The sequence below is a fragment of the Protomyctophum parallelum genome, assembly GCF_964188405.1.
Source record: "Protomyctophum parallelum genome assembly, chromosome: 13".
Classification (NCBI taxonomy): domain Eukaryota; kingdom Metazoa; phylum Chordata; class Actinopteri; order Myctophiformes; family Myctophidae; genus Protomyctophum; species Protomyctophum parallelum.
The window spans coordinates 50,564,740-50,577,677 of NC_139708.1; the positions used below are offsets into that span (position 1 = coordinate 50,564,740).

At 45.7% G+C, this 12,938-nt stretch overlaps 1 protein-coding gene across 1 annotated transcript in view; it reads right to left on the reverse strand.

Moving 5' to 3' along the window:
- Positions 1-206: 206 nt before the first annotated feature.
- The window catches only part of cacna1ha (calcium channel, voltage-dependent, T type, alpha 1H subunit a), a gene marked incomplete at its 3' end in the record, with an annotated part of 325,861 nt that continues 313,129 nt past the window's right edge, over positions 207-12,938 (reverse strand). Inside the window, exons 37-41 of the mRNA XM_083779213.1 lie at positions 12,792-12,929; positions 10,914-11,070; positions 2,901-3,058; positions 1,035-1,418; positions 207-875 (exon numbers count right to left, since the gene is read on the reverse strand). Coding sequence (XP_083635339.1) covers positions 207-875; positions 1,035-1,418; positions 2,901-3,058; positions 10,914-11,070; positions 12,792-12,929 — 1,506 coding nt within the window. The remainder of the gene's footprint in view (positions 876-1,034; positions 1,419-2,900; positions 3,059-10,913; positions 11,071-12,791; positions 12,930-12,938) is intronic.

A 12,938-nucleotide genomic window follows, 5' to 3' on the forward strand; every position in this document is an offset into this window, starting at 1 on the left:
TCCACTCTCTATCTCTCTCTCTCTCTCTCTCTCTCTCTGAATAAATACTAACCAGTCTCTCTCTCTCTCTCCTTCAGGTCAATCGTCCAAAACAATCTCTTAAATTGTCTCCATCCATCAATCAGTCTCTGTCGGGGTCAGGGGTCAGGGGTCACGCCACAGTGCGGGGATTCCCTGGCCAACCGGTGTCACTTCCTGAAGGTCCTTCAGCGGGCAGTTCTGAATCCGCCCTCCGGGGACGGGCGAGGAGGAGGAGGCGGATCCGTGTCGTCCGAAAGGCCGCCCGAAGCGTGTCTGGCCTCCGGTTGGTCGAAGGTGAAATGGGGCGCGGCGGGGGGGTGTGGTGGGGGGAAAGGAACGGGCGTCCGGGGCCGGGCCGAGACGCCCGGACTCAACGGGGCCAGCAGGAGGGGGGCGTGCGTGGTGGTGGGCGTCAGCACGCGCGCGGTGGCCGTCGTGTACCGCCGTGGCGAGGCCAACAGCGCCCGGGTGGGCGAGGGCGTGCCCAGCGGGGTGGGCGTGGCCAGCGGAGGAGGCGTGTCCGACGGCCCAGCACTGCGACCGGTCGGGTCGTGCGAGGCGAGGAGGCGTTGACGCTCCGACGGAGGAGGGTGGACGGAGATGACCGGAGGACTCATCTTCTTCTTCTTCCGGTGCGCTCCCCCTCCCCCTCCCCTGCCCGCCACCTCCCCGTCGTCCCTGCCGACCGGGGGCCGGCGGCACACCGCCGCCACAGAGTGGCGCCGACGGTCGTCGGGGGAACCGGGGGACGCCACCACGACGGGGGGCGACGACGACGCGGACGCGGACGGCTTGTCCAGGAAGCCCCGGGCGTCCATGCTGAACGACTTCCTGGCGGCGTTGTGGCGTGGTGGCTCGGCGGGCGGCCCCCCTGCCGCCCCCAGAAGGCTCAGCGCGCTGCCCCTCCTCGGCGAGCAGCGGGGGAGAGGAGGAGGAGGAGGAGGAGGAGGAATAGCGGAGAGGGGAGGGAGAGGAGGAGCAAGAGGAGGAGCAGGAGGAGCGGAGAGGGGAGGGAGAGGAGGAGGAGGAAGAGGAGGAAGAGCAGAGGAGGAGGAGTCAAGGGAGTACGGGGAGGCGTACGGCGAGAGGGAGTGGCTGCGGCCCCTCCCCCCGGCCTCAGGGGGAGGGCCTCCCCACAGGATGTGACGGACCTCCTCGTCGGCGGGGTCACCGAGAGGAGGAGAGGGGGGGGGAGGAGGGAGAGGGGAGGGGGAGGAGGGGGGAGGAGGGAGAGGGGAGGGGGAGGAGGGGGGGGGAGGGAGAGGGGAGGGGGAGGAGGGGGGAGGAGGGAGAGGGGAGGGAGAGGAGGGGGGAGGGGGGAGAGGGGAGGGAGAGGAGGGGGGAGGGGGCAGATGCAGGGAGTCTGGACTCGCCACAGAATCCACCTTCAGTGCCACCTGGTGGACAGACAACATAATCGTCAACACAATAATCAATGCAATTGTGCAATAGTCCAAATGTGTTCGCATGGTCCCTTTCCTTCCGAGGGCCTCCACTCCCTTAATTATTACAGAACAAATCTGCTATATTTTCAATTTGTCCATTTCATCTGGTATTATTCCCAGAGCCTGGAAAACGGCTCATGTGGTTCCCCTGCACAAAGGACAAGATAAAAATGACCCAAATAATTATCGTCCAATTTCCAAGTTATCATGTCTTGCTGAAATGCTTGAATCCCTTGTAAATAATCAACTTAAAGTGTTCTTACATAATAATTCAGTTTTGAGTCCTTACCAATCTGGTTTCCGGGGCCAAACATAGTACAGTAACTGCCACGACATTAGTTTTAAATGATATTGCCTCAGCATTGGATAACAAGCTATTTTGTGCTGCACTATTTGTAGACCTATCGAAAGCTTTCGATACCGTGGACCACACATTTGCTTTTAGAAATTTTAGAAAGATGATGTCATATGGTGGTTTTGATCCTATTGCCTGTAAATCACCTCTCTGAGAGACATCAATGTGTTAAAGTTGGAACTGTAAAATCAGAGCTCCTCCATATATGTAAAGGAGTACCACCAAGGCTCGATTTTGGGTCCCATACTGTTTATTATATATATTAACAATATTGTAAATACATTACAGACCTGTAATGTACATTTATATGTAAGTGCTTCAATAGACTGCCTTTTTGCTCCATTAGCTCTCGCAATTGATATTTCCAACCCTAATACAGTACATTCAGAAATAGTATTTTCCATTTTTTTTTACAGAAAGACTATGAGGAGGTTTCCATCTAGACACAAGGAGATTGTTTTGCAGCAGTATAACTCCAGCAAAGAATACATTTTTTTTGAATGACTGGTAATGAGGGGGGGTCCTTGACAGTGTTGTTTTTGGCAGCAAATTTCAATTTTAGTTTAGTCATAGTCTTTGGACTGAAACTTCATTTAGTTTTAGTCACATTTTAGTCACCTGGAATGTCTTAGTGTTAGTCTAGTTTTAGTCGACTAAATGTCATAAGATTTTAGTCGACTAAATCTACAGTTGATTTAGTCGACTAAAATGTATTTTGGCGGGTCTTGATGCCGTCGTAATGAGTGTTTTTACACTTGCTGAAAATAGCCGATCTACAAGCTTGTAGATCTGCTATTTTCAGCATGCAACCAAGTGTAAAATGACTTATACCGGATCTCTTGTCCACTAGTCCCTTCCTAACATTTTAGTCTATTTTTTATTTGTCGACGAAATTGTCAGTATATTAAGTCTTAGTTTTAGTCATCGTAGCTTAGTTTTCATTTAGTTTCCATTTAGTTTTGTCAGTGAAAAAAGGTAGTCGACGAACATTTTTCGTCTTAGTTTTAGTCGACGAAAACAACACCGGTTGACATGAAGGAGTTTGGGAACCACTGGTGTGTATGGGGAGACCCTCTCACCTGTCGGCGCAGAGCCCGCGGCGAGGGCCCGGGCCTGGGTGGGGCGATGCGGGGCAGGGCGCGGGACGGGGGAGGCCGGGGGTCCGGAGGGGAGAGGCCTGGCACTTGGAGCAGAGCGCGGCTCTCACACGGCTGGGAGTGGACCGACGTCACAGAGCCTGGAGGTAGACACAGACACAGACAAACACACACACACACACACACACACACACACACACACACGTGATATACTGCACAATATAGCACACACATTAACCACTTAGAAATTGGCCAGTCTACGTGCTCACAATGCGAGCTCGTAGGTCGCAACCTTAGAGTATATATGCATAGAGACGGCACCCGAGTTCTCCTCCCTTCCACTTGCATTAATCCATTTAGACCCGATTTAAAAAACATTCACTTTGAAAGAATATATATTCAAAGATTTGCGCCACATTTTTACAATTTTTCAAAAATAGCAGACCGACAAGCTCATCACTCGGTGGCGCGCTATGAGCTTGTAGATCTGCTATTTTTCAATAGCTAAATTATAACATAATGTTTAAAACACCAAAAGGGGTTCCCGCTCCAAAATGGGTTAAGTTGCTCTAAAGCGCAATGAGGCAATTTCAGTCCTCCTTCCGAGTAGGAACAGAGTGCATTCTGGGATGGATTGGACCCATGAACACATGAACGCGCTGCCGTTGACAATCATGGCACGCGTTCACGTCAGGGGGGCAGTCAGACAGATATTTCGTGAAGCCACTAAGGAAATCGGGACTTCCTGAAAGTTCATATAATGGCCTGTTGTGGCGCTGTCATTGGGCCCAAAAAAACCCATAGCTCCATAGAGGCCCATGTATTTGGGCCCAACTTCACCTAGACTGTATTACCTTAATAAACATGGTCATGAATACTTTCTGCTTCCAGTCACTAGTTTAATGTCTCATTTCTCATGTCATAATATTCTTTTTGGAAAATTATGGTCTAATTTATTTAAAAAATGACCATAAAGTTGCGTATGTTCTGAGGGGCGTGGCTACCGTTACAGTATATGAACGGGAGCCACCCCCCCATTCAGTCAAAATAAAAGCCAACGAAGAGTAAGGGGGGAAGTCCCGCCTCATTGTCTGGGCCAGTCAATGGACAGCTGGGCCCAAACGGAGCCAGCCAATGGCCAGCTGGGCCCAAACGGATCTAGAAATATGGCGACTTACAGTGCAAGGAATTACAGGCTTCATTTTACGTCCATGTTAGACCGGGGGAACGCTTTGTCCATATTGCGTTCACGTATGAAACAGCGTTCACGTGTCATCGTGAACGTGCACAATGATAGTCAACGGACCAGCGCGTTCATGTGTTTGGGCCCGCGCTGCAATACCAAATTCGGCCACTATGTCCATTTCGCTATCAGGCTTTCCTCCGGGTGCCGTCTGTATTCATATATATACTCTGAGGTCGCCATGGCGACACCACCATTATGTCATTTATAGTAAATATACTATAGGCCTAGAAAGGCATGCCCAAAAATAGGGACTCCAGGGTTAATGCAATGTATAGGTACATGTACACACATACAGTACACTAGTACACATGGAGCAGGTACATGTACACGCATACAGTAAGTACACTAGTACACATAAAGCATTTCAGAGTTGCAGAAGAGGGAGATCCCAGTTAATGTGGATGCACGAATGGGAAGCAAGACATGAAGAAAAACCTTCTCTTAGATGGATAAAGGTTTGGGTAATAAATGTTGCTTTATTACAGAAACATTCCTTAATTAAGCAGTAGTGTCAATATGCATTATGCAATGAGGTCAGTGTCGGATTTTGAGATGAACGTGAAATATTAGAAGTCATAATTAGGACCGATTTACACGTACAATGTTCTTGGACACGTACAGCCAATCGTGCCAAAGTGACACACTGTACTGTAGATAACGACCTGTGTTTTGCTCATAAAGCAGAACACAGCGTTGAATAGCGTTTGCCCAACTATTCCTATAATGTTTGTTTTTAAACGACTCACAGTGCTGTTTGAGTGAGTTCAGTCCACATACAATGACAATACAATGGTAAGATATAAAGCTGAGACTATTAGGGCCGATTCATACTCCTATTTTACCTCTAATTCGGCGCTGTAGTGCCGAAATGATTTCGGCTCGTCCGAAAATGTCAGTAAGCACCGAAGAGCCGACTTTAGGACGGTACCCCCCCCCCCCCCCCCCCCCCGAACCTCAAATTACGTCACATTGTAGGGCTCTACAGAGCCAAATGACGTCACATTGTAGGCTCTACAGAGCCAAATGACGTCACATTGTAGGCTCTACAGAGCCAAATGACGTCACATTGTAGGCTCTACAGAGCCAAATGACGTCACATTGTAGGGCTCTACAGAGCCAAATGACGTCACATTGTAGGCTCTACAGAGCCAAATGACGTCACATTGAAGGCTCTACAGAGCCAAATGACGTCACATTGTAGGCTCTACAGAGCCAAATGACGTCACATTGTAGGCTCTACAGAGCCAAATGACGTCACATTGTAGGCTCTACAGAGCCAAATGACGTCACATTGTAGGCTCTACAGAGCCAAATGACGTCACATTGTAGGCTCTACATAGCCAAATTACGTCACATTGTAGGGCTCTACAGCGCCGAACCCACTTTTATTCGGCTCTAAAATAGGAGTATGAATCGGCCCTTGGGATGCCATGGGTCCCATATGCCCCTCACACTGCATGTAGCACTACCAAACGAACATTTGGAATTGTATGCAAATACTATTTGAAAATAAATATGATACTCATATCAGTGTTGTTTTCGTTGACTAAAACTACCTTTTTTCACTGATGAAAACTAAATGGAAACTAAATGAAAACTAAGCTATGGTGACTAAAACTAAGACTACAAATTCTGACAATTTCGTCGACAAATAAAAACTAGACTAAAATGTTAGGAAGGGACTATAGTGGACAAGAGATCCAGTATAAGTCATTTTACATTTGGTCGCATGCTGAAAATAGCAGATCTACAAGCTTTTAGATCGGCTATAGTGAAAAAAAACATCCTCATTACGACGGCGTCAATAAGGTCCGCCAAAATACATTTTGTTCGACTAAATCACCTGTAGATTTAGTCGACTAAAATCTTATGATATTTAGTCGACTAAAACTAGACTAACACTATAAAACATTCCAGGTTACTAAAATATGACCTTAAAACTGACTTGCTGCCAAAAACAACCCTCATATCCTCCTAGTCTACGAGTAGTCACATTAGCAGTGTTGTTTTTGGCAGCAAATTTCTATTTTAGTTTTAGTCATAGTCTCTTGAATAGTTTTCACTTAGTTTTAGTCACATTTTAGTCACCTGGAATGTTCTAGTGTTTAGTCTAGTTTTAGTCGACTAAATGTCATACGATTTTAGTCGACTAAATAATAAATATACAGTTGATTTAGTCGACTAGAATGTGTTTTGAGGTGTGAATGAACGACAAAGGAAAAGAAGACCCGGGAAGAATCAGAACCGGGTGCGAGCAAAGGAAGCAAACCAATGACTCCTTGCAGGTGAGCCCAGCAGGCTCAGGCCCGGCGCCAGGATGAAATGACTGAGGGGGTCAAGGAAGTCGGGTTGAGGGGCAGTGTTGTTTTCGTCGACTAAAACTAAGACGAAAAATGTTCGTCGACTAGCTTTTTTCACTGACAAAAACAAATGGAAACTAAATGAAAACTAAGCTACGATGACTAAAACTAAGACTACATTTACTGTAAATTTCGTCTACAAATAAAAACTAGACTAAAATGTTAGGAAGGGACTAGTGGACAAGAGATCCAGTATAAGTCATTTTACACTTGGTTGTATGCTGAAAAAGCTCACAACGTGTCGCGTTGCGACGTGTTGTGTAGATCGGCTATTTTCAGCAAGTGTAAAAACACTCATTACGACGGCATCAAGACCCGCCAAAATATATTTTTATCAACTGTAGTCGACTAAAAACGTATGACATTTAGTCGACTAAAACTAGACTAACACTAAGACATTCCAGGTGACTAAAATGTGACTAAAACTAAATGAAGTTTCAGTCCAAAGACTATGACTAAACTAAAATTGAAATTTGCTGCCAAAAACAACACTGTTGAGGGGTCAAGTACCCCCCTTTGACCACCTGGTGGCGCCGGGCCTCATGGCCCACGCTGCAATGTGTCATGTTTTTGAGGTGTGAAAACCTCAAGAACCAGAGACTCCAACACATTCCGTCCAGCCTGTCAAAGTGGCCCATTCCATAATATAAGGGTTTAGATAGACGTTCTATTAGTTATAGCATATATAGACAATCAGAGGTTATATGAGAGGTTAAGAGGTTAATAGGTTCTTAACAGGTCCTACTCAAGTTTCTGCTTTCTGGCCAAGCTGAAAACCAACGTTTAGAAAGAACAACCTTCTTAGAATAATCATTCTATTTCTAACCCAATTATGCAAAATGTCTTTGGAGAGCATAACTGGACGCTGAACAGGAAAACAAGCACACAAATTGACGTAATTGACGTAATTAACTTTGGACACGTATAGTGGATTTGGGACACTTCCCTTATTATTCATTGGACAACAGAGTTCTGTTTTAGTACACTGTGTGTCCTTGCCGTCATCGATTGTTCTGTGCTGAAAATAAAGTTTGTCTTGGCTGGACTTTCGTAGCTTGACCAAAAAGAGAAAGCCCATTCAGTCAGCCACTGCAGAGCTGAGTGGATGGGACTGCACTCAGAGACTGCACTAGCCCAGACTAGCAGCAGACTAGCCCAGACTATCCCAGACTAGCAGCAAACTAGCAGCAGACTAGCCCAGACTAGCCAAGACTAGCAGCAGACTAGCAGCAGACTAGCCCAGACTAGCAGCAGACTAGCAGCAGACTAGCCCAGACTAGCCCAGACTAGCAGCAGACTAGCCCAGACAAGCAGCAGACTAGCCCAGACTAGCAGCAGACTAGCAGCAGACTAGCCCAGACTAGCCCAGACTAGCAGCAGACTAGCCCAGACTAGCAGCAGACTAGCCCAGACTAGCCCAGACAAGCAGCAGACTAGCCCAGACTAGCAGCAGACTAGCAGCAGACTAGCCCAGACTAGCCCAGACTAGCAGCAGACTAGCCCAGACTAGCAGCAGACTAGCAGCAGACTAGCCCAGACTAGCCCAGACTAGCCCAGACTAGCAGCAGACTAGCCCAGACTAGCAGCAGACCAGCCCAGACTAGCAGCAGACTAGCCCAGACTAGCAGCAGACTAGCCCAGACTAGCCCAGACTAGCAGCAGACTAGCAGCAGACTAGCCCAGACTAGCAGCAGACTAGCCCAGACTAGCAGCAGACTAGCAGCAGACTAGCAGCAGACTAGCCCAGACCAGCCCAGACTAGCAGCAGACTAGCCCGTCCCCTGCAGTCAGAGGGTCCTTGCGGTCAGTCAGTCAGTACCTTGGTCATGTGTCATGTTTTTGAGGTGTGAAAACCTCAAGAACCAGAGACTCCAACACATTCCGTCCAGCCTGTCAAAGTGGCCCATTCCATAATATAAGGGTTTAGATAGACGTTCTATTAGTTATAGCATATATAGACAATCAGAGGTTATATGAGAGGTTAAGAGGTTATAGGTTCTTAACAGGTCCTACTCAAGTTTCTGCTTTCTGGCCAAGCTAAAAACCAACGGCTTAGAATCATTCTATTTCTAACCCAATTATGCAAAATGTCTTTGGAGAGCATAACTGGACGCTTAACAGGAAAACAAGCACACAAATTGACGTAATTGACGTAATTAACTTTGGACACGTATAGTGGATTTGGGACACTTCCCTTAGTATTCATTGGACAACAGAGTTCTGTTTTAGTACACTGTGTGTCCTTGCCGTCATCGATTGTTCTGTGCTGAAAATAAAGTTTATCTTGGCTGGACTTTCGTAGCTTGACCAAAAAGAGAAAGCCCATTCAGTCAGCCACTGCAGAGCTGAGTGGATGGGACTGCACTCAGAGACTGCACTAGCCCAGACTAGCAGCAGACTAGCAGCAGACTAGCCCAGACTAGCCCAGACTAGCAGCAGACTAGCAGCAGACTAGCCCAGACTAGCAGCAGACTAGCAGCAGACTAGCAGCAGACTAGCAGCAGACTAGCCCAGACTAGCAGCAGACTAGCAGCAGACTAGCAGCAGACTAGCCCAGACTAGCCCAGACTAGCAGCAGACTAGCCCAGACTAGCAGCAGACTAGCAGCAGACTAGCCCAGACTAGCAGCAGACTAGCCCAGACTAGCAGCAAACTAGCCCAGACTAGCAGCAGACTAGAGGTAGACTAGCCCAGACCAGCCCAGACTAGCCCAGACTAGCAGCAGACTAGCCCAGACCAGCCCAGACTAGCAGCAGACTAGCCCAGACTAGCAGCAGACCAGCCCAGACTAGCAGCAGACTAGCCCAGACTAGCAGCAGACTAGCCCAGACTAGCCCAGACTAGCAGCAGACTAGCCCAGCCCAGACTAGCAGCAGACTAGCCCAGACCAGCCCAGACTAGCAGCAGACTAGCCCAGACTAGCAGCAGACTAGCCCAGACCAGCCCAGACTAGCAGCAGACTAGCCCGTCCCCTGCAGTCAGAGGGTCCTTGCGGTCAGTCAGTCAGTACCTTGGGACAGGCCTGTCCACAGCTTGGCCACAACATGCCATTAGACTCTGACTGTTGATAAAAGAACCCCCGGTCAGTACACGTCATCACTCATAAGGACATTCATAGCGTTTCTCTATGGTCAGAATATCTACTAAATTTCTACTATTTATACTACATTTAGCTACTGCTAATACACAGTAAAATATCTCTTGTGTTCATTTACCTCTGAGCGTGTGCAAATGTATAACAACTTAATCCATTCTGACCTGAGATCAGATCCTATAAATGTCTTCTACATCCTGACAGTTTTCTGAAAAAGCTATGTTTCCATGTCAGTCGTTCTTCCATTTTTCAAAAATAGCAGACCTACAAGCTCTTAGCGCGCCACTCGGTGGCGCGCTATGAGCTTGTAGATCTGCTATTTTCCAATAGCTAAAGCATAACACAATGCTAACACCAAAAGGGGTTCCCGCCCCCAAAATGGGTTAACTCCGAGCGGTGTGCAAATGTATAACCAATTAAGGGTCCGTGTGGTTCCATTTGTGCACTCTCAGAGTTACATAATGGATAATGTATAACGCTAAGGTTTTCACAGTGTACTATCACTGCTTCTGCTACCAATAATTATGTCACGTGACGGCTGCAATTCGAAACTGGACCCTGTAAAATCTGAATCTCCCCCCCCCCTTTCCCCTCACTGTATGTATCTGTATGTAAATGTATCTTTTCCCTTTTTGCTTCCTTCATGATTAATTCCTGTTCTGTTCTTTAAAGGGATTGTGACATTAAAAAAAAGGTTTTGGAATTGTTCTTATTTTTTTTTAGGTTTTCTAATCTCAATTGCACCCAAAAAACATGAACTTTTAACATTCAGTAGATTTTCTGTGGTCTGGGGTTTTCTGGCTCAAACAGGTGCTCTGATTTGCCGGCAGATTGTGATGTAAGATCCTGCAAATCCCATATATGTCAATGGGATTTGCCAGCAGATGTCACTGTTTTCACTGTGTTGCCTGTTTTCATTGTAGCTCAAAAGGCTTTCAAACCCCAAAGAAAACTTCAGACCACAGGAAATCCACTGAATGTTCAAAGTTCAGGTTTTTTGGGGTGTAATTGAGGTCATAAAACCTAAAAGAAAAAAGAAAAACAAAAAAATGAAAATTAATGTCATAAAACCTTTAACTATATAGAAGTGTCTATTTGTACGTCTCTAAATGTTTTGATGAATTGAACAAGGTGGACCCTCTTAATTGTAAACAAGTGTATAATGCTTAATTGGGTCGTCCACTCACAGTTAACAGTCTTTGTATTGAGTTTGTGCTTTGAAATGTACTGTAATTGTGCAAACTGTTAATTTCAATCAATAAAAAAAAACATGTCATTACTAAATGATTGTGCACCTGTATGCTGCTGGTGCTGGGGGGGGCTGTGGTCTACCTCCTCCAGGGGGTAGGGGGCGCTGGCGGGCCGCACCGGACAGAACATGTAGCTGTCGTTGGACACAGACATCTTCCTGGGAGACAGCAGGTCCTGCTCGGTGCGCTGACCGTCCCCCTCCTGCAGGGGGAGACAGAGACCACACAGCTCAAAAGCACTGGCAATGTGTTCAGAGTTCAACACAAACGAATGGATCCATTGAACCCATTCTGACCTGAGATCAGATTCTTCTACATTCTTCTACGTCTTCTACATCCTGACAGTTTTCTGAAAAAGCTATGTTTCTATGTCAGTGGTTCTTCATTTTTTTTCAAAAATAGCAGATCTACAAGCTCATAGCGCACTATGAGCTTGTAGATCTGCTATTTTTCAATAGCTAAAGCATAACATAATGCTAACACCAAAAGGGGTTCCCGCCCAAAATGGATTAAAGTCCTCTGTCTCCACGCCACAACTGATTTCAGTCATTTGGATTCCATTACAAGCCAGTGTGTCTAATGGGAAAAGCATGTTGCACACCGAACATAGCAGATCTACAAGCTCGCAGCGTGACGTGTTGTGAGATAGATCTGCTATGTTCAGTCATTAGTTATTTTAAAGGTATATTCAGTGATTTCACTTAATTCAAATATCACTTATTTTTTTGTTTTGTTGTGATAATCCTCTCTACTATAGAGTGTGCTGACCATATAAGGAGTTGTCCCCAGTTAACCCCTGGGGGTCATAAAACCGTAAGTTTCGTTTTTGGCTCTCTATCCTGATTGGATGAAAGGCTTAGGTCCCAGCCAAAAACGAAACCTAAGGTTTTTTGAGTGAAATCACTGAATATACCTTTAAGATGAACGAGTATTTGAAGTGATCGAAAGAGTTACAAGAGTTAGATCACTGCAGTGTTGCACTGTTCATATAAGCTGCATTGATATTATAGGAAATAGCCTACCATATCATTTATTTTTTGTTGTTGTTATTTGCATCTTAATTTGTCATTAGCCTAACTGTAGGCCTAGATATAGATATTTTAATGTGCAATAAATAGGCTGGACCACAGTACTGTTGTAGTATATCTCAGTTGAAGTTAGCCTATATTTGTGACCAGATTTGACTGAGGGACTGCCATTGGATTATCTTTTCATGTCATATGAAAGCAGGGAATCATAGCTTCAAATTGACATTGGTTGTTCAAGTTAAATTGATGTGTTGATGTTATTGCCATATTAAGCAATGTTGTTATAAAAAAAAAGAGTTAAGCAATGTTGTTATAAAAAAAAGAGTTAAAATGACCAGTGACCAGTGCAGCAACTGCACTGTTTAATATTTCATGATCTTGGTTTCAATAGGCTACATGAGCCCAGCACATCTTACTGCGTTCTAACTGACACAAAATGTGATTTATTCACATAAATCTGAAATAAGCACATAAGTTTGAAAAGTAGAAATATAGGCCTCCGTCTTATAGCTGCCTCCTTCCAATAAAAGACCGGTATCAGACAAGTATGAGACAAATAAAAGCTTGGATTAATAATTGAGGATTTACGGTAGTAATTCCTGATACTTGCCTTTTATGTTTTTTTGGTTTCTTTTAGTTTTAGTTGCAGATATCGTGATATATCGTTGATGAAATATCTTGCAATATATCGCAAATATCGCAATATATCGAATATCGTGATATCATCATTATCAAGGGCCTAATATCACCATATATATATGTACGTACAGAGAGACGTGCAGGTGCTTATAGACATAAGATGTAGGTCTACCCATTTATCATTTCTTAAATATGTTGTTTGACACAGCTGACAGATTCATGTCATTAGACTCTTTCCAAAGGGTGTGACGTTTACCTGTCCCGGTGAGTGTGGGCGTGGTCCTACATAGGCCCCTCCCCCAGAGCTGATGGAGGCGGAGCTTAGCTTGCGGTTCCTCGCCATCTCCATCTCCAGCGCGATCTCAGCATCCATCTCCGCATCCTCTTTAGCCTCCTGGTGAGT